Raw genomic sequence first — 23,972 nt, forward strand, 5'->3', positions numbered from 1 at the left:
CTTCGTTATTAAGTGAAACATCAGCGCCGCTGTCAATTTACTGGAAAATAGGGTGCGAGTATAGTCAGTTTTCTCTGAAAGGTGCGTCTCGTAGTGTACCACATTGTATGCATGTTTAACCAAACAAAACATGAGTTTTCACAAAAGATGATTAAAGATGTTTTTCTTGATGAAGATGATTTTTCTTTTATTTTTTTAATGATTTGTTTATAAAAGCGGGAAAATTGTAGATACACACATCTTTTGTTAAGTTTGTTTACATTATTTGCATGATTTTCATCTGAACAGCACAAAAAATAAACACATTAAATTGTTTATGATATCAAATGAAAGTGAATTAATTCTATTTGATATGGTTGAAGATCTTCATTGTTTATAATAAAATTTTTATTTCAAGCAATAAATAAGATGGAAGCTTTAGACTACATTCAGATCATAATATTCGTATATTGTTCTATTTATTTTAAATAAAAGTGTCATTAAATCATTTATGTATTAAATAAATGTATATAACTTAATTATATATTAAAAATTTTAGTTGATTTATTAGATGTAGAATGCCATTATTAAAATTATAATCTAAAAATTTAATTAGAAGTATTAGATTATTATTAGATTAGAAAGTGTATGAAAATATGAAGATAATTAAATAAAATTTAAATAAATGGCAACACTAACATTTAATATAATTGTTAATATTTTATATGATTTTTTATTTCCTAAAATAGTTACATTAAATTATTTTTATTATTCATACAAGTAGCTTTTAAAGTTAAAATAAAATTTGCTAGTGAGCATATGATTTTCAGTATGATTTTTAAATGTAACTTAAGTGCACTAAAGTGGTTTTAAAGCACCATGTCAAATATAAGTCTCTAAGTGGTTTATGGGTCTCTTAGGGGCCATCATGATAGTATATTGAATTTAGTTTAATTTATTCAAAATGGATATTCAGTATCTGTGTCGTGACATTGTGCTGATTTCAATATCAGAAATTATATTATATTATATATTATATTTAATAACATTCTTTAAAGTAAAAAGTTGAATCTGAAAATAATAATGCTTATTATATCTATAATCAAGTTCTTAGTCAATTTTCGCGGTATAGTTATGTCATCTTCTTGTCTCGGTGATAAAAGTTATATTATTTTTATCTAGCCGAATTATTTTATTTGGATTCTCTTTGAAAATGTGATTTTAGAAAGTATATTGAATTAATATTATATATTTACCATTCGATTTTTATCCTTTCACCAGTCCTTGAAACTATTTTGGATCTTATTTTTTAATTAACGTTGATATTCTGACAGAAAAGTTAGTTATACGTTCTTTTTGACTATGTTTAGAGGTGATTATGGAACATAAACCACTCCGATCACTCCACTCCGAAATCTAATATTCAGTATCAATGAGATAATTTTTAATGTATGAATTTCCATAATTTCTTGCTTAATGTTAAGCATTCTTCATGTTTTTTATTTATTATATGTGCTAAAATTATTTTTAAAAAATTTATAACTTTTTTTATATTTTTTTTATTAATTAAAAAATTATTTACAGCATTTCGATGCATAAACACATTTTTTAATCATTTTGATATAAAACAAAATTAGATTTCAATTGAATACAATTTAAAATTCTTTCATTAACAATTCTAATACATATATGTTTATCTGTATATTTAAAAAAATTTTTTTCCTTGATTTTGTAATTAAATATTGTAAATATGGGCTACGTTATCGAAACAATTTTGGTTTTTAAACAATGAACTTTTAGGTATAATCTTTTTTATTTTAATTTTTTAAGCAACCAAATTGTTTAATGTTGGGCAACACATTGCCAGCAATACTGAAGGTCTGTTTCTTTTTGGAGGCGATTTAAACTTTGCAATACAGTACTTTGTATAGTCTTCTAAGAAATATAAAATTATATATCCATTTTGGATTCACATATATTTAAATTCTTTTGCGATTAAATATTGTAAGCAAAATATAAATGTATCATAGAACTATGGCCATTTTTTCCCTAGTTACAAATGCACATTTTATACTGTTTTAGACATGTGGATGACTAGTCACAACAACTGCACTGCCGACTCACATGTCGAACATTTTTGATATTGACATTAACAGGGGCTTGCAACTGTTAACACTTAATAATTTCAGTACCTTATATGAATATATTCGTATATATACAAATTTATTGTATTTTGGTACCTATTAGTTTTTTTTAATTAAAAGAAAATAGTTGTCTGTGTAAATTAATTGATTACACCTTAGATCAAGGTGTAACCATATAATGACGATTTAATCCGAATAAGACTGTCAATTCTGAATTTTACATAACAATAATCAACTCTTCTGATTTGTGATCCAAATTACTGAATATGGATGAAGATTAAGGTCCACGGCTCTTATTTTTATTTATAACACGAATCTCCTGACTTCCTTTTGTTGTTTTCAATGACCGCTCTAACAATTCACAGAACCTGAGGCAAAAACCAAAACAACTTTTCAAAGCTGATATCAATATTATTATTAATATATTATTATTAATATATTATTACTAATATATTATTATTAATATATTATTATTAATATATTATTATTAATATATTATTATTAATATATTATTATTATTATCACCTAACCTAACCTATGTATCGGACTAACCAGGTTTCATTTTTTAATTCATCCTTGTATATTGACTTTGGCAATATATTGTATATCGATTTGTGATTTACTGCGATTGTTTGTTCTTTGTGAATATAACCATGATTTTTTTGTAGTAGTGTTAGGATGTTTCTGTGTTAATTGAAATTAAATTGATAAGAATAACAATATATATAATTTAAATATCGATTGTACTAAATGTATTTTTTAAACATAAAAGACTTTAATGCATACAATGAATTTACGTTAATTTATTCCAAACATTTAATAATAAAATGTTTATAATTACAACTTATTCTTACGTCATGCAATCTTGACGTATTGCATTGAAATGCAGTCATTCTTAATGTAAAATAAAGTTTCCATCATTAAGTTATTTGTAGATATTAAAGATGACTTTTCGATTATTAAATCATTCACAGATAATATAAGATAACGATCATACAATTAACCTATTCATAGATAATATCAGAAGACGTTTCTATGATTAACTCATTCGTAATTGAAGTTTGTAAGATTAAGTTTTTTTTAATAAAGCAACACAAATCTGAATCTGATATTTAACCTTATAATAAACTTACAAATATTTTTTATGAATCTAGATTTTTTTTTAGCGAAACTGAAAAGGTTTTTTAGAATTTAACTTGCCAGTTTTGGTACAATCTTTATAGATTCCTATTGTATTCGAATAGTAACTTCCAAAAAGTTTCTCTTTTTCAGGACCTGATAGCTTCTCTCACGTAACCATAAGATAGCAAACGAAAAAAAATGTATCCTATAATTTTATGAATCTAAGTAACTAAAATGATTTTCCCTATTAATATGATTAACTGCGGACTATATTAAATGCATTATTATTATTATTGAAAAAGAAGGGATAGTGTACTGCGATCTAAAAGATCTATTGTGCCCCCTAGTTGGATTAGAGTGTTTCTCCAAGTCTGATATCTTTAATGAAAGACAGTATAGGACCTATCTTTCTTATTCTTGAATCCTTATGTTCCATGAAATAGCCTCCGAGGTGTTTCTTCCGCTTGTGCATCAGCACCAGTTACTCCCCAACCACATGGTATGGAGTTTCTGTATCTTCTCTACAGTATCTGCAGTTTGAGTTGGATTGAATTAAATATATAAAACTACATGTTTATATATGATTTTGTAAAAGTAGTTATATGACTCACTATTTTACCAACTGAAAATTATGCATTCAAAATTGCAAGCTTTAAAATCATACCTATTTTTTTTAGTTTCAAAACAGTCCAGTATTCTGTACTTCACACAGCATTCATCCTCTTCCATCATTAAAATGATTTGTATATTGTTTTATGAATTTCGTTAGTGTTACGAGAACTATTTTTACTTCTTATTTTACTTACTTATTTTATTTTAGAAGTGCAGCATTGCGTTTTGGCATGAAACAGCAACGAATCCAATGCATGGAATGCATAGATGTTGATGTAATATTGGCATGAGATGCTGCGCGGCAATTAAATCATGTACAAGCATTTTTTTCTATAAAGAAAAAGGAAGCACAGCGAATGCAAGCCTATTTCTTACTGACGCTGCTATGGGTGTACCACAGAGAAGTCTATTAAGTGTAAATGTGCAGCTATGTTGGCTGTTTATTTTCTGTAACAGTGTACACCCCATATTAAATAGTAGCTGAGTATCTGCAACTGTGTTGTTTGATTTTTTTTAATGCATCTGCTCTTAGTTGTTTGATGTTCTTAATTAAGAAGAAAGGCAATGTTCCACGATTCTGTGATGTGAAGTTGGTGGTTCTTTTGCATGCTGGCGATCTTTGTTTCTTTGTTAATAATTTTGCTGACGTTGTTCTTTTTTGTAACATATGGCGAAGTTTCTGAAGTTTAAATGAAGTTCAAATGGATGCCAAATGAACATTCGTACAATGCTCCATAAATAATTCAAAAGATACTATATAAATATTTGACATTTTTTGCTTGAAGTGTTTCTGTTTTACAAATTTGTCTTAGCTATGTCGAAACTTTAACTAAAACAAATTTCAAGTATTTTCAAATTGTCGATAGTTGCCAGCGGAAATTTCTTGATTATACTCTATATATCCTTGTAACTTTGTATTAATTTTGCATTTACTAAGTCCTTTTATAGCAAAATTTACTGATTTCATATTCAAGAAGTTTTCTAAGTTTGATTTACTTTAGTTGAAATTATTTGCTCTTAATGAAAATAAAATTTAAATTTCAGTGAAGATATTAAAATTGTCTGAGAGATATCAATATTAAGCAGTTAGTTTTATAAAAATATTTGTATCTATGTTAATAAGAAACTCATTTTAAGATACTTCATTGATGTATAATCGCAAAAGCCATTCTTAATGAAATCTAAGATGTTTTTATTAGCATTGGATACCAGCCTTAGTATTTCTGACTGCCTATACGCTAATAGTATATTAGCAAATATTTTATATTTGCTTACAAGAAAATCTTTTAACTTTTTATTTGAATTATATTAAACTAGTTGTGTATGTTCTGTGTATGTTGTTACTCTTCATAGGAAACAAATGATTTTAATAAAAAAATGTTGATACTTCAATTTTAAGTTTTATAAAACAATAATATGCTTAAAATATATTATTTAGTTTATTTGTAACCTAGGTAAATGATAGGAATAATTAAAATGCGTGGGATCAGATCAATATCTCCTTACGACTATCCATTGAAAGTTCTTACCTTAATACCATTCGTCATCCGTTTTTATTATTTATTTATGAGCACCCAATTTTAAATGCCAATTTGTGTAATGGAAGAATACAATTGTTCATCCATTTATATATAGAAGGAAAACTTCGTCGATATTAACTATATATAGCCGTAAATTAATTGCGTCCTTTTATGTAGATCACATAGTATAAATATCATTCAGATCGATTTAGCGTAAGAAGAACATTCGGACAAACCTTTTCATATAGTAGAAACTTTAAAAATTAATACATATTTTGTCTGTTTATATAGACCTTTTCGGTGTTTAGAAAAATTTTGGATTTTAATAATTTTTTTTTGTGGATGGTGTGAACTTCAAATACTGATTCTAATGAAAAATATTATAGTTCTGCTGCTTTATATAGAATTATATATCCGGGTATAGAAACTACGCAATATATGTTTTACATCATTATACATCACATCAATTAAACGGTTATGAGTCCATTTGTTAAGAATATATATAAATTTAGTTAAATAAACTCGTTACCATTCAATAGATCTGCATGTTATTTATATATATATATACATATATATAGATTAGAAAATATATGTGCTTTTTTTATATTTATTAGTCATATGCTAAAAATTTATTTCAATTTTGTATATTTTAATAAAAAATATCAATTTTTTTTTAATTTCAGTTGCGATGCAGATTTGACATGCACGACTTGAAATATCAATGATAATGAAGAAATTCAGTAATTCTACAAAATCAACAAGAACACGTTATAAAATTTAAAATATCTTAAAAAGTAAAAAATAAAAAAAAAATAAAAAAAGAATACAGCACCACTATAAATACACGTCAATATAAATTTTACTTAAAAGCTTTAAAAACCACAAAATACGAAAAATTTAGAAACATCTGAAGCTAACCGTAAAACATATAGCAACACAAATGATACTATTGCTTCCTGAAGACTTCAATTCTATTCCAAATTCAATATTTTTATCTCTTGCATGTTTTAAACAATTTTGTGGAAACAAAAAATTGTTTAACTTATAAAAATACAAAGAGCGCAATACTTCGAACGAAATCGTATCTAAAAATCAACTCGAAAAAAACTTCAAACTAATCACCCACATACTGGCTACAGTAATTCTGGAGAAGATCAAGTATCTGGCAGCGATTTATGTGTAAACCGAAAACGAAATCTTTAAACGCAATTAAAAAGGCGAAATTCATTCAAAACACGGTGCAATATAGTTTTAAAATAAATTTAATTGTTAAAAATATAATATTTAATTCTAAAATCAAATTTTAACTTAAAAAAAGAAATCAAACAAATGATTATGTTCGATAGCATTTAATCAAAACATAATAATTAAGTATATACATGATAAAATAAATCGATAATTATACCTACATATATATAGTAATAAAATCAGTAAACATTCTCGTCTACAAAATGTCTTTGGCCGATATGGGTACAGCGACTCGAGGTGGCGTCGGTGGTGGTCTTGATATTGGTACCGGCGTTCCAGGCGGACGTATGACACATTCGTTAAGCACACCATCTGGAGTCGATGGTACACCATCGACGCCTCGTCATCGTGGCGGTAAAAAATTGACCGTACGCATACAAATGCTTGACGATTCAGTGACAATGTTTCAAGTGCAGGTAAGCTATGATTTTTTTCTTAGTTGATCTTCATGGGATATAAAGAAAAAACCACCTCCTTATAGTTGATTCATTTTTCGTTTTGTATAAATAACGATTTCTGTTTTTCCGACAGCTGTATAATCTAAATCTTGTGAAATATATTTTGATTGTGTTTCAATTTATAGAGCAAACATTTTGATAGAAACACTAAATTACTAGAATAATTTTTGTTCACTAACTAGATATGATAGAATTGCTAATAACCGCAATTAAACTGGCACAAAACAGTTTTTCCTCTCTTAATGACTATCAATGCTATCAATCCAGTATGATGTTCGAATTTGTAAAAATAGTGCTGTTATAAAACAGCTTTTTGCTGTACAAGTACAATAAATTTTCTAATAAATTTGTATACGAACTAAAGTGGTGAACACCAAATTTAAATATATGATGAAATGGTGTATTATGATTGATAATTTTACTTTTTCGATTTATGATAACTTCTCAGGTTATTTGACATAATATCCAGAATTGTATATAATATAAAATCTTCGGTTAATTATTCCTTGATATGACCTTGATATGTCATATATGCGTATATATATAAGTACTAATGTGTACAAGTAGTGTGGACAAGTAATGAATACATTTCAATTTTAAAGCTCCTAAGACAACTTTGTGACATTAAATGAGTTTACTTTACCCAATATGTAGACTCTTTAAATGAATCAGTTTAAAAAATATTGTTAAATTTAAAAATAATGCATATTGTTCTATTACTCAAAGTAAACCCTAGACCCCTTTAATTTAGATTCAATCTTCCGTTCAACTGTCGAATATGCTATCAGGCGCTACCACAATAAATTATTATCAATTATCAATTTTCCTATATTATAATAACATGCATTTTTATGAAAATTAATTGGCAGATTCATGCTTTAGGGATTGATCAATACCGGTGTTTTCTAGATTATACTATTTCGTCTTATTCAAGACGAAAAAATTTACTTTTATACTTTGCTTGTTGGATTTATCTGATATTTCTCCTTTGCCTTCCATTGCAATCGTAAACAAAAATCATCATTTGGTTTACTTTTAATATTATCAACCTACTACAATTGTACTCACTAAAATTTTAGGGAATTGCAGGAGACTGACATTGTAGAGTCACTACACTCCAATACAATATTCAGTTAGTCGAATATTGAATGCAATAATTTTGACAATGTTTTTTCGGTAGCAAATGATTTTTCCAGATATGTTTCTTAATTATCTTCATCAAGTACATTCAAGGTAGTTTTTATACTCCGTTCATGAGTTGATATTGTTGACTTAACTAGGTGATGCCTATTATAGAAAGGGAGTTAGTTCCTGCTTATTTACTCCCATTTAAAGATCTTTATTTGCAATTTGTCACAATATCTACCTGGGACCCCTGTAGATTTTCAAGTGCTGCGATTTTACAATCATGAAAGATGGCGTGCACTCTTCAAATGTACATTTGAATCAATTTTTATAAAGACTATGTAGTGGTTTGTTATGTTGGGTTTTATTTCGAATTGAACACTCCGTATTGGTAATGGATAAGTTTATTTATTTCTTATACTTAGTTATTATAAAATATTCTTAAAGTTAAGATTTGTGTTTTTACGTTTTATTCACGTGCTGCTTTGTCTTTTTCCAAACTACTACTGGCGGGAACTGCGGCTATTGTTGTCTCCTTTGTGCCTTGTTGACAGTTCTTTTATTTATATTTTTTGGTGCTGCCACAGTACTCCCCCCTAAGTGATGGAGTCACTAAATTTGGTTGGAAAGCGAACGTTGCGTCCTGATTTTGTCAGGTTAGCTGTTGTATTTGGTCGCACAGACTGGTCGCCATTAACGTTGTTTGGAGTGTGGTATACCATTGATTTGTTGTGGATGTCAATGTCTGTATCGGGACATATGAAAGCAGCTTTAAGACGATCTATGCTAACTGTTTGTTCTTTGTTTTCGATCAGTATTCTAAACGTCTTGTCATTTCGCTCTAGTATTTGGTAAGGACCATCAATCAATGGTGGTCAATGGTGGTTTTACCTTGTCATTTCGTATAAATACATGCGTGGCTGAGCTTACAGCCGGTTAAATGTGGTAGCCTCGGTCTATATGATGCGATACCAACGTTGCCTTGACGCTCTGCATTTGTTCTCTTAGCTTGGTTATGAAATCGTGTTGATTTATATTTCTGTGGCTAGGGTTGCTTACTATTTCGCCCGGTAAACGTAGAGTTTGGCCATATAGCATTTCAGCAGCAGAAGCTCCAATGTCTGGTTTAAAAGTCGTGCGTAGACCTAACAATACTATTGGTAAAACTTCTGTCCAAGAAGTTGTTTGGTGGCACATTAAGGCTGCTTTTAATGTGCGGTGAAATCGTTCCACCATTCCGTTACTTTGAGGATGGTAACTCGTAGTTCGTAAGTGTTTGCAACCGATAACTTCAGCTAGTTGGTTGAACAATGAAGATTCAAATTGTCTTCCTTGGTCTGTTGTGATACGTAAGGGTACGCCAAAACGTGCGATCCATTGAGTAATCAGTGCGTTTGCGATGGTTTCCGCTGTTTGATCTGGGATCGGAATTGCTTCTGGCCATCGGCTGAAACGGTCGATGATGGTTAATATATATGTGCAGTTGTTTGATGGTGGTAGCGGGCCGACGATATCTATGTTTATATGTTCGAATCTGTGTTCAGCGAGTTCATATTGACAAATAGGTGAACGGTTGTGACGTTGCACTTTAGAACGTTGGCATGGGATACATTGTCGGGTCCAGTTTCTGATATCAGCATTTATAGAAGGCCAGAAAAATTTTTCAGCTATCATTTTTGTTGTGCCCCGAATGCTGGGATGAGACAACCCATGCGTAGCTTTAAAGATATGTAGCCGGTATTTCTGCGGAATGTAAGGACGAATTCGCCCAGTTGAAACTTCGCAATAAATTTTATCTGATATTGTTGGTAAAGATAAAAGTTTGATTTCGATGGAATTGTTGTTTTTGATATCTTGTAGTTGTGGGCAACATCGTTGTAATCCAATTATACAATCGTAGTCGATTTTTGGGATGCTAATACTATCTATCCGCGAGAGAAAATCTGCTGGGATGTTGTCTTTTCCGCTGACATGAACGATATTCGTTGTAAATTGACCTATATAATCAAGCTGACGGACTTGACGTGGTGAAGCCTTGTCGGACTTTTGCTGGAATGCGAACGTGAGTGGCTTGTGGTCAGTTATTAATACGAATTCACGACCTTCTAACATATGTCGAAAATGTTTTATGCCCTGATATGCGGCTAACAACTCACGATCGTATGTGCTGTATCGTTTTTGTGTATCTGTTAATCGTTTAGAGAAAAAACCGAGTGGTTGGAACGTGCTGTCTGTCACTTGATGAAGAACTGCGCCGAGAGCTTTATCCGAGGCGTCTACTTGTAATGCAAGCGTAGCAGTTTTTGACGGATGAACAAGTAGTGTCGAGTTTGTTAGTTCATCTTTACATTTTTGGAAGATTGTTTTGTTCACTTCGGTCCAGCATAACGGTGTGTTGTCGTTCTTCTTGTTTCCTTTTATCATTTGTTGAAGTGCAGTTTGAGAATCTACAGCGTTTGGTACGAACCTGCGATAAAAGTTAAGTAATGCTAGAAATCTTCTTAATTCTTTTGTTTTTGTTGGAAGCGGGTACTCGCTGATGCTCTTCACTCGATCTGGTAGAGGTTGAATGCCCTTTTCACTGATGAGATAACCAAGAAATTTTACTGTGTTTTGAGCAAAAACGCATTTTGATACGTTTATTATTAAACCATGTTTTCTGAATCGTTCGAATACTTGTTGCAAGTGTTGCCTGTGCTCTTCCTCGTTTGCTGATGCAATAATGACGTCGTCAATATAGGCAAAGGCGAATTCGAGATCTCGTAATACTTCGTGAATGAAGCGTTGAAATGTTTGACCTGCATTGCAAAGTCCGAATGTCATGTTAGTAAATTCAAATAATCCAAATGGAGTTATGATCGCCGTTTTTGGAATATCCCCCGGTTCAACTGGTATCTGGTGATATGCCTTAATCAGGTCGATGGTTGAAAAAACTTTTTGGTTATATAACATGTGTGCAAAATCATGTATGTGAGGAACTGGGTAACGATCTGGGATGGTGATTGCATTTAAGCGACGGTAATCTCCGCAAGGTCTCCAACTACCGTCTGGTTTTTTTACCATATGTAAGGGGCTAGCCCAATTGCTGCTTGATGGACGGCATATTCCGGCTGTGACTAAGTTTTGGAATTCTTCTTTTGCTGCTGCTAGCTTGTCTGGAGGTAACCTACGTGGTCTCTCACATATTGGTGGACCTTTTGTTAATATGTGGTGAGTGACTTTGGTCACCTGGCGATTTGTCGGTGTTGGTTTAGTGATGTCGATGTATTCTTTTAGTAGATCTGCAATTTTGCAAGATGTGTTCACAGTTGATATTTTTTGCGCATTTACCTTACGTTCACTTGCGGCTGAGAAAATCTTTGTTGATGTGTCGATCAATCGTTTCATTTTTATGTCTACTATTAATCCGAAATGATTTAAAAAATCTGCACCGATGATTGAAGTGTTTACATCTGCGATAATAAATGGCCATGTGAAATTTCTTCGTAAGCCAAGAGCTAGAGTTATCTCTATTTCTCCAAATGTTTTGATCATAGAACCATTTGCTGCGTAGAGTATTCTTTCGTTCTTATTGTTTGTATTTGAATTTTTTTGTTTGGCGGCAATAAGTGAAACATCTGCACCCGTGTCTATTAGGAATGATTTTTTTGTCTTATTGTCATAGACGAACAGTCTTGTAGATGTTTCGTTTACAACTTCCTCTGCCGCCGTAGACGAAGTCGGTTTTAGTTTTTTGTGCCATATGTGCATGGCTGCTTGCAATTTTTTGCATTTGACCCATATGTTCTATGATACCAACAATTTGTACTGGTCTTTTCTTCACTATCATCATGACATTGCCGGTTTCTGGATGTTGAACGTGAACGTTGATTTGTTCTTGAGCGGTGTTCGGTTGATAATTTCGAGACCATTTTCGTCAGTCTGGTCACTTCTCGTTGAAGTTGTTCGATTTGTGCATCACGTTGAATATGAGCTGCTGCAGGGACGTTAGCTGCATTGACGTAAGTTCCTTGCATTGTTGAGTTTATACGGATTGTTTCGGTTATGTTGTCTGCCAATTCCGCCATCTTAGGTAGTTCCACTTGAATTGTGGCTAGACATGTCTGTACTTCTACAGGAAGACGTTGTAACCATAACCCTTTCAGTAATTGTTCGTCTTGTTTGCTTCCACTAATACGTTGCAATTCGCTTAAAAGATGGGATGGCTTTTTATCCCCAAGCTGTAAACCACTAACTAATTTTTGTATGCGTTTTTGTTCACTATCCGCAAAGTTTTTTATTATTGCTTGCTTGATAGCTTCGTACTTCTGAGTTGCTGGTGGATTCTGTATTGTGTTATAAATTTGTTCTAACAGCGATGCATCCAATGCTGCGATAACTGTGCCAAACTTTTGAGTATCGCCCTTTATGTTGTTGACTTGGAACCAGTAGTCCAACTGAATAAACCAAAGGTCAATGTTGTTTTTTATTAATGTTGGCATCGGCAGCTTTATTGCAGTGATTGTTGCGTTTTCATTGATTGGGTTAGTGTCTTCGGTTATCTTTTGCTCTTGAGTAGCCATTTTTTTTTATATATTCGACGTCGGCTTGGTCACCAATGTAGTGGTTTGTTATGTTGGGGTTTATTTCGAATTTAACACTCCGTATTGGTAATGGATAAGTTAATTTAACACTCCGTATTGGTAATGGATAAGTTTATTTATTTCTTATACTTAGTTATTATAAAATATTCTTAAAGTTAAGATTTATGTTTTTACGTCTTATTCACGTGCTGCTTTGTCTTTTTCCAAACTACTACTGGCGGGAACTGCGGCTATTGTTGTCTCCTTTGTGCCTTGTTGACAGTTCTTTTTATTATATTTTTTGGTGCTGCCACAACTATCTCATCCACTAATCGGTATTACCAATGGATACATTACTTTTAAAATGCATACTTAAAAAAAACTTGTACTTATGTTATGTCTTCTTCTATATTTTAATTAAAATAGATAACATTCTCTAAGAGTTGAAATTAAAAAAAATAATTGGTTAAAGTTAAAATCACACTCTTTTTTAAAATTCTTTTTGGTTTCCTGATTTACCACACCCAGCATTTAGTTTCAATAATAAATCAAGCAAATGATACTTCCGATTGTTACATATCATTAGCAGCAACACATTATCTTTTATTAAATGCTTTGTTACAATATTTACCACTGTCTAAAACTATTTCAACGCTTGAAATATTTGAATTTGCTTTTAGTCTTTGATGACGTCGCGATGCCATTATCAGCTTAAAACGGCAGTAAATAAGCCGGCACTTCCGTTAAGTAGCTTTGCTCTTGTATAAGTGTTTGAGCCCATGTGGTTTATATAATATCATTTGTATGGCTGTGGTTTCACGGAAAAAGGTCCCTTGAAAGCCGCCTGCAAGTAGCGCATTGTGAATGCGATTGCTGGTATAACAAAATAACGGTCGTAGACCCTAACTCAAAATACAAGTGCTCATGTTGTAGGTATTGTGTATGTTTCTGTGATGTCATAAGCCTTTGAATGCGGCTTTTCCTTGCCGTCACAATTGCTATCGCAATTGCTATTGCCTTCGCGTGTACTTTTACGACTATATTGAATATAGGTTCATGTATGAGCGTTCATGTATTTGGTTCGTTGCTCTTTTTAACGTGTTCATTTTCACAATGTACAACAAATACTATTTCATTACAAGAGCCAGGATAAAATAACGATAACGACAACGACAACGACATACTTAAACACAATTTCCGTTCTTGCTAAAATATTTCTGAGCAGAAAGGCGCGTCCCTGTATGTATTCCTACAAGATACATAGAGACGAGAGAAATGCGAAATGCTGCAAATGCCGACTCTGTCGGTGCAAATTGTTCTTGTATCTCTTAAAATATACAATAATAATTTTGAATATTTGCCAAAAACTCTATTAAAGCAAGAATAATGAATTTGTGTTTGGAACATTTTTCTTCTTCCATTTTGTTGTGACCATAATTTCAATAAATATGCTTACTGCTACTGCATCCCAGCTCTATGAGTATCTTTCAGTACTGTCTGGTATTATTGTGTGGCTATGTGCGAAAATATATTTTGGATATTTAAAGAGGCATAAATGGAAAGTTTATAATTTATGCGAACAACTTTTCCGAAACAAAGTTGGTTTTCGTTCTTCTTCTGGAAACGAGTTCTAAAATATATGATTTATTTATTTTAAAGTTTATTTAACAATGTCAAAAAGTTTAAATTAATTATATTTAATAAATCTGCAAACAAGTACATACTTCTCTCAATTTAGTTTGTAAAAGTGAAACTAATTTTTTAATAAAATCCTGTAGAGAATGAACACAGTTTCAGGAGTTTCAGAAACAAAGCATTTTCCTTATCCTTGAAGTAGAATTCAAAATATAAAGCAAAATATTCGTATATATAAATATAAATATATTTATAAATATAAATTTTCAATTATCAAGTTGAAGAAATAAAATTCTTTTTGATATATTTTTAATTAATATACTATTTGATTGGTTGTCAAGTAATAATAGGATTCAAAAAATAGAATGATACAGGATGACACATAATAAAGTGTTTGAATGTTTCGAGTTTTAACTAAAATTGTTAAAATTGTTACCGAATGTGGAAGTTTAGCCCAATTGGATGATATTTAAAGATTACTCATCGAGTTTAGATTTTAACAATCTACATTTACGTTACTGATCTGTATGTATAAAAATATCCGGCCTAAGTAATAATTTTTTTTTTTGGAAAATTATATTTTATGCTCCTTTTATCTCGACACACCAAGTCCAATGATCTTTCAATATTTGGATACCTTTTAAATAAAACGATTTATCAATTACTCAGTTTACCTCAGCTTCCCATTCCACTTCCACAGGTATTAGTCACTGGGAACCAAATCTGGGGAATACGATGGGTGAGGAAGCAATTCACCGAAATTCATTCAATTTTGCCATGGTGAGAGGGTGCGTTATCCTGCAAAAAAAAAAGATTTTTCTGTGACAAATGTGGTCGTTTGTTCTTGATTTCCTCATTCAATCGATCCACATTAGTGGATTGCACATTAGTGCAATAGTAATTTGATGTTTTCTTTTTCTTTTTCCCAAATAGTCTATGAAAATAATTCCACTTGAAGCCAAAACTTTTCTAGTCGATTATTAAGTTCGTGGTCTTTTGAGAACATTACCCCCGGGCTCTACTCATTCTCTGGCTTGTTGTTTTTTCTCAAGTGTAAAGTACGGATTCATGTTTCATCAATTATCACTATTCAGCGTTCACAGTCAGCTAGATTGTGCATAATCATTTCCAAATAATATTTTGAGTGAGGAAGTCGTTGTCGTCTTTGATCAATTGTGAGCAAACGAGGCATTCACATTGCAGAAAGCTTATTGATACTCAACTATTCATGTAAAATATTCGATATACGTTCATATGATGTCTTTGTCATCTCTGCTATCTCATGCACTTTAATTTTTAGATCATCCAACGCAATATCGTGAATTTTTTCAATCTTTTTTTCAGTTGTGATCTCTTTTGTAAGACCCGAATCCTCTTCATCAAAAACACTCTTACGACCACGTTTAAACTCAGCTTTTCAATATTTTATCGTTTTAATGATGGTGTCGTAAACAAAATACATTTCCAATATGATTGCATCATTGTTCATTCCTTTCAAATGAAGGAATTCAATTTTTTGAATATCGAACAGTAAGAACATTACCAATTTGTTATAAATCTAAACTACAAGTATTTTTTTATTTCACTTATATATTTTTTTATTCACTTATATATTTTTTTTTTCACAATCTGTTTACTTTCTTAAACAAAAACTTATACTGAGTTTCCCATGCAAATATTTTAGTGAAATTAAAATTTTGTGAGCGTTATTAAGGTTTTTTTAAGTATATACATATATTTTATATTACACAAATCTTTTTATTTATTTATATTTTTAATGCTGGTACTTTTTTAATATTTCTACTGTTGCTACTGTTATTGTTGTTGTAATGCATGTATGCATGCATGTGCATTTATGAATATAAGTAAATATCAAATTTGTGTTGAGAAGAATATATATTTCTTATAATTTTAAATATTATATTTGAAAAAAAAAACTTGCAAGTAAATAAAATTTTTTATACTCAACTTTAGCATAAAATAATTAAATATTATGAATTCAGTAAAACTTATTTGTTTAATTCGAAATTGAAGAAATTTTAATATCTAACTTAATTATATTAGTAAATAATATTGAAAAGTTTTTTTTAAAATTTTTTTTAATTTTTATTTTATAGTTTTTTACACTTTTTTTGTTTTTTTTTTTTACTTTCACTGAAATTAGACCATAAAATAATCGTTGGTGAGTTTGCGTAGGTAATTACGCGCTGAGATACTAATCATCCATACGTAATCTAAGTACTTAAGCTTTTATATCGCAATTATGCACATCGATTTAGTATATTAAAATGGTTTCACTATGCATGGAACTAATAATATAGAGATATAGAGATAATAAATAAACACGTTTTTTAAAAAACTAAAAACTGCAGTACTTATCAAACCGCCATGAGAATGACTAAAGTAAAATAAATAAAAAAAAAATTAATTTCCTGTGCATTATGCTTATTTATTTTAGAATGTTTTTCACAGAATATTAAACTCATTCAATATGAAACATAAAAATAATTTTTAAATGTAAAACAAATGACGACTTCATTCAGTGAAGTTACTTACACTTACTCGCTGCCAAGAAATGTATACAAATAAATTTTAGAAAAAAATAAAAAATGGAAAAAATAAAATTTTATTTTAAGAAATTGTAGACTGTTTGGTTACCAGTGCTTCACTTCGTTACGGATCAATTTACATGTGTAGGGGTTTAAATTTGCAATCCATAAAGTCGTTATCGTTATCGCCAGCGTCGTCGGTATTGTGGCTGTCAAGTGTTGTTTTAAATAAACAGTAGATACTACGCATATCAAATGCGATATGCAACACATGTGGGTTTATTTACATAAAAGTTATAGTTTTCTTTTATTTATAAATCCGCTGTACATATATGTAAATTCAGTTTGTGTTTAGTTTTCAAAATTTGCTTCTCTGAAAAATAACATAATTTAAATAAAAATTGCAGATTACAATATTTCATAAAAATCACAGAATATATATATGCTTACTTATAGTATATTCAATGGTGTGTAGGTATGTGTTTACTTAGTTTGCAGAAATGTTTTGGAATATTTCTGTTTTCAGATTTTATAAATTTATTACTAACATATATTTATGATTAAAATTAATAATTTGAAAAATAAGAAATAAAATTCATTGAAATCATATTATATATACAATTCATTTGTACCTATATATCTATTACTAAAGATTTATTCTTGCTGCATTATAAAACTCTTTTTGTAGGTAGGTAGGTGGTTATATCGGCGATCCCAAGGGATACACTTAGGCTTATAGGCACATTGTGTTACATATAATTAAAAACTCAAGAGTTAGAATCTTTGGCAAAGCTTTAATGCTAGTTAGGGGGAGGTCTTGCAGTCCGCCAAACTCTTTTTGTAATGCACTAAAATATTTAATAGATGAATTTCCTGATGATGACTATAGACTAAAGTCAAAATATCGATAAAATAAAAATTATTACAAAATTAAATTGTGATTTCTTTTTCTTAAGTTTTATTTTTAATTTTTAACAGCAATAAAAAAAATTTTCCAATTAGCCTAGAAAAAAAACATTTTATAGATATTTCAAAATTATTTTACAGACTTTTAGTAATTGAAGCTGAAATAAAAAACAAACTCCTTTAAATACCAAATAATACTAGATGATTGTATAAAATTTTTTTTTAACTTTAATTTCAGTAACTATTCCTACGTTCATTTTCCTTTAATTTATTAAAATAACAGTAAGTGGATAGTATCAAAGGGGTGTAAATTAGAAAATATTTATTTATGAATTTCTTTTACAATTCACTTAATTAGTGAAAATGACAGTTAGGAATAATAACAACTGGGAATATACTAGAATGTGTTTTTTGTCAATTTTTTTTTGCAGCTCACTAAATTAGTTATAATTAGAGTTAGCAACAATTATATTTTTATTCACATTCGTATGTATATATATATATATGTACATGTTGAAATTAGAATTTTGTTTAAATACACTTTCTGTTTAAAAACTAAAACCAACTTCTTCTTCTTTCCGTAGATGTTTTTAAAAGTTGACAAGCTTCTAAAATGTTTCAAACGTTTCATTGTAAAAGTTTCAAGTATAGTTTTTTTAATCTTCAGATTATATTATTAAGTGAGAATTTTTTTCTCAACCTCCCTTCCATTCTACTGAGAATGTACAATCTATCCTCAATTGTAGGCTATTTTATATATAGCCTTGGAAACTATATTTGAAAGGACACAGCCGTAAATGATGTATTAATAAAACACGGATTTTTTAAATATGTATAAATTCTAAGTTGTTAAATATATAACTTATTGAAACGTAATTAAGGAAAATGAATCCGACATTAGAGACGATGAAAAAGTTTTATTTATTGTTAAACGCTTATGGTGTTAATGAAGAGGACGTCCCAATGTAGTGAATACATGAATGAGTAGACAAATTAACAAACGAGAAAAAACTTTCATTTACTATTGTATATAATGAAGTCATAATTCAAATTAGAAAAATCTTTCTATATAATGAATGTATAATTCGAATTACGCAACTGCATCCCTCATATTCACAGGTTTGACTCACAGCGATTAAAACACATGTTCTCACACCTTCGAAAATAATACAGAAGAACAATGTATTCTATGAAGAAGTCATTGCGGAAACAAACGGCTATTTTAAGGCGAAATAATAATCTTTCGTCTAGAGAGATATTGAAATGTTAAAGAAGCGCAGGAAACTTTGTATTACTCTTATAGGAGACTATGTTGGTGAATACAGTAAAATTTCGCCAAAAAATGTGTTTGTATAACAAATCTTCACAACTTTTCAGATAATGTGTTATACATCCATAAGGTTTTAATGTTACAAGGAACATAGAAACGTAACAATTAATTTCATTCCACTTTGTTGAATGCCAATCGCTTTGATTCAATTTTATTTCTATAAAGCAGCAGCTCTCTACGTAGTAATGTACCCTGTAAAACAAAACAGCATAAATATTGTAACCGACATTCACTATATGTAAACAAAAATCATATAAGTTGTTTTATTTAAAGTAGTGTCAACAGTTTCCAAACATAACTGAATTAACCTCGTAATTGAGATATTTGAATCCTTTTCGAGTTAGTGCATCTGGGCACTTTTACTCCTTGATAGCTGGGGGTTTTTTGCAGAGTTTCACCCTTCTCAATGACTAATTTATGTATTATTCAAAAGCTTCGTGATGATTCGATAACTGATCTAAGATCCGCATACCGTCCCGTGCGGTTAGCGATTCTTCTAAGATTAGATTAGAAAGCCTGTCGGTTTTTGTGAATAGCTTCAGTGCGCTGTCCCTTATGTATTTTTTGATCGGATCGCATCAATACTATAGGTTTATGTTTTATTTCAATCTTCGCTTCTCTTGTATGTTCTTTTAGCTGCAAGATTCGTGACCAACGTCATAGAAATATATAAAGTCCTATAAAAGCGAATTGACTTTCGCGCTGATCCTCTGTAATCGGACATGACTCAACGGAAAATAAAATCTAGGTTCATACAAAATAAAAGCTGTGACATAAAATACATATTTAACGTTTATTGTACGGTTTTAAAAAAGTTGTGAAATATGTTTTTAATGAGGTCATACATTATGAAAGTGAATTGACTGTTGCAAGTAATATTTTTCAAGCAATTATATTTTTTAAACAACAACTTTGATATCTACTTGTATTATTTACAGTTTCAAACTTAGTCTAGACAGTAAATCAATTTGAAAATGTTTTGTACTTAATTATTATTAGTGAACCTGACACTACTCTAATAAATGTATAAATACATATACGTATATATAGTTACATTTTCTTTAAATTATGTTTATGTAGTTTTTAGGCACAAGATTTTGAGACATAATAAAATAATATTTTATGATGACTGAAGGAATAATTTTAACTATAAAAATGTTTACATTTATATTGAATAGCAAATAACAAATAAAAATGATTGAAAACAAATATGTATGTATATTTCTGTAAATTTAAAATTTTTTTATATTGAATTTTAATCAATAAAAGTGTTAAGTTATTGAGTCATATTGATGTACGGTCTATTGCCTTAAAAACTGTTAGAATATTTTATGTTTTTCTTCTTGTTTTTGTTACAAGTGAAGCTATTCAAGCACGTAATGGCTTTAAGGAAACATTACAAAACATTTTGTACATTAAACCATTTTCCATGGGACATCAACATACCTCTTCGCCTAAGTCGTTACACATTTCTTCCTTTTCTTTACTAGCTTTTAAGGAAAAAGCACAATGTAGTTGACGTTGATGACGAGTAGAACTCATTCAAGTAAAAGTTGTGTACTTGTAAAGCACTGAAATGGGATATGAGTAAAGTTTTCTAGGATTTCTTAATATTTTTCGCCACTACCAGCATTTATAAGTACCTTGCATAAACTTTTTTACATTATTGTTCTTCTGCAGCAGTTCTTCATACAAAATAAAAAAGTGTAAACATATTTTTCTTTTAAATATTTAATTTTAATTCCATTTTTTTTTATGAAAACTGATATTAAGTAGTATATTAAGTAGTAAAAGAAACACACTTACACTCCCTTTGACAAATACATTTTTAAGTTTTCCGTATTTTTTAACTCTAGCATTGATTTTCTTTATCTTTTATAAGATATTGAGTAAACGCTATTTTCGATGTTTTCTCGCACATGTTCATTCAATTTAACTATAAATATAAACCTCACTAACTGTTAACAAACTGAAATTAAATAAAAACTACACGACCTATGTGCAAGTTCGAGTAAATTAAGGTAAAGTAAATTAAAATTTTCTAGGAATTTTTTGCACTGCACTTATGTAAATATTTATTTATTTATTTATTGCACTTATTTTTTATTTTTGGTTAAAAGATTTTATATTTATTTATTTTTTTATTAAACATCTTATAAAATTTTCACAATGGTAACACCTAATTTACCTAATTTTTATCTAATTTACACTACTCGAAATTCTGGTAAATACCAACATTCGCTGCCATACCGACATAATTTACTATTTCCCTCAATTTAATATCAATTTACTCGAACTCGCACATGGCCTTAATAAAGTTTTAAATGAAATAAAAAATTTAACAATGGACTCAGTTTTACTTTATTTTTATGTATATTTAAAGCTTTCTCGATTGCTGCAGCAAAGTTAAGAACAAAGTTTCTCAGTTCCTTATCCTTCTTATCTAAATAAAACCACATTTTCGGTAATACAATGGAAAATCTTGCTTTTAAGTATAAATACTTTTTCCTAAACTTTTCCTACCTTACGAGATACTTTCGTATTAAACTACTATTCCACTGAAATTGTGGTTTCATTGCACTGCCAACAATATCACAGCTCAACAATTGTCATAAAAAGCGGAGCTAATTGTATTAAAAAACTTATTGTTGTGTAGTAGAGCGACAATTTCTATAATAAAAGTCCTTTTCAAAGAGTAGTAGAAGGCGAACTGAAAATGGTTAAAATACATTCAACTGTAAACTAATTCCAAAATTGCATAAAATCCCAATTAGCAGAAAGATAAGGTAAAATAAGCTCAACGAAAATCCACTGAAGTTAAAGCTTTGCGGTTGTTTAACTGAGGGTTTCATGCACTTATAGTTAAATTATTTTTTTAAATAATTTGCAAACTTATGTTAGTTTTGTTTAAGTTAAAAGGATAAAAAAAAAGTTTTTTTTTCGTTCTAGTTTTTTTTTTATAATTAAAGGAAGTTTCAACAAGATTTATGTAAATAATGTTTGTTTAATTTTATATCTTCATTGGAATAAAGAACTTTTAAAAACCTGGAATCTATTTACATTAACATAAAGTATTAACATAGAACAAAACATAATATGAAATGTTCTGTTTTCTTAATAGAAGGCAGAAGGCAGCGTCTTAGTAAATCATTTGTGAAGAAAGATTAATCTAACATTAATTGGGGGTATACATACTTTCGGATTGAGTCCATAATATTTTTGATTGAGTATTTTCCATAAGTTCAGAAATTTCTGGGCTCTGGAAATTTCAAACTATTTCATATAGTATAAACTCATAAAAAATTCAATTTAGTGAAATAGATTCTTAAAAACAAATACAGCTTTTTAAGCCACAATTTTACGAGTGCTTTGCTCTATCAGATCACAATCTGGGGCTACCAACGATATTAATAAAGGTTAGTTTGAACGTCCAAAAGCTGCGGCCACTGCCAAAAATATCTCAAAACATTAGAATTTTAAAACTATAACCATTCGCTACACTACATTAGAAAAATATTGCATTAAAATTTAGGCGAAATCTAGGTCCAGTTAAAGCTGAGATACTTTCGCATAAATGTTAATGAATAGAACGCTTTACTTCGGAGACCAAAAAACAATAAAAATAATATTCTCTTTCTAAACCAAACAAACCAGTTAATTATAAAGAATTTGACTAGAAGAAGTCTTATATTTTTCTAAACAGAGACGACTTATTGTCAGACCTAGATCTTGTTGAGAACGCAACTCAGGTTTAGATATTCCATAACTTACTAAAGGCCTCAGATTTATTCTGCTCTTAAGACACGCTTCATCATAGGTATAGAGACAAATTAGCTCTTTTTGACTGGTAATATAAGTAGCACATTAATTTGTCTATTTGTATGTTGAACATGTATTACTATTCATCTTAGAATACTTTCCCTAATATAAGGGTTGTAATATAGTTTTTAATGAACTTAAAGCAATGGAATCCATTTGTTACATCAAATAGGTCTGGAGTGTATTCTAATACTAGCCATAATATTTATGAAAGGATATATTAATAATTACTCTTTTGGCTACGTAAAGTTTTGATGATATTAAGTGGGTAAATCAATAATTATTCGGAGTGTTTTCTAAATGATATCAGGTATAATGAACTATATATGCTGATAGTTTTTCCGATCAAAGATATGTTAAAATTATTGTTTATATATTTTTATATATTTTTTTTTATGACAGGAGTGACTACTTTTACTTTAATAAAAACTGTTATGTTTAATAAAGAGATTTGGAAAAGTAATGAACTACTACAACAAAGATTTTTTTATATTATTTTTATTAATTGAATTTTTGGCTAACCATAAAGCTATTTCAATTATTGCCAAATACTCATCATCACTAGTCTTGGAATTACTTATATTTAATTATCCGTAAATAATTTTTTTGGGACTGCAAGCACTAAGGATTGAAGTCGTGCACTACCAAATTTGTAGCTCAGAGTCAGTATTCATTAGCCAACTGATGTTAAGCCGTACTTGACTTGTATATTCTGAATTAGAGTTTTGTTGATTTGCTGTGAAAGCTCATTAACAAATTAATTTGCTGTGTTATATTAAAAGGAAATCATAAACCAGCTGTAGAATAATTAAATTTATTAATTATATTTTTATTTTTTCATTGCTATATTTCACGAGATAAAAAATCTCTATATATTAGTATTATGTATTAGTAGCGAAAAAGACAAACGGTTTTAACTTTAATAAATTGATGCTGATCTCCTGATCTTGATATATATATATA

General features: G+C 29.7%; 1 protein-coding gene across 2 annotated transcripts in view; it reads left to right on the plus strand.

The window, feature by feature from the left end:
* LOC119681331 (FERM, ARHGEF and pleckstrin domain-containing protein 1) overlaps positions 1-23,972 on the plus strand; it is a 75,990-nt gene that overhangs the window by 7,428 nt on the left and 44,590 nt on the right. For both annotated transcript variants that reach the window (XM_038094491.1, XM_038094492.1), the window contains exon 2: positions 6,061-7,041. In XM_038094491.1, the coding sequence (XP_037950419.1) occupies positions 6,829-7,041 (213 nt within the window). In that variant the 5' untranslated portion in view covers positions 6,061-6,828. The remainder of the gene's footprint in view (positions 1-6,060; positions 7,042-23,972) is intronic.

The sequence above is a fragment of the Teleopsis dalmanni genome, chromosome 2, assembly GCF_002237135.1.
Source record: "Teleopsis dalmanni isolate 2A chromosome 2, ASM223713v2, whole genome shotgun sequence".
Lineage (NCBI taxonomy): Eukaryota > Metazoa > Arthropoda > Insecta > Diptera > Diopsidae > Teleopsis > Teleopsis dalmanni.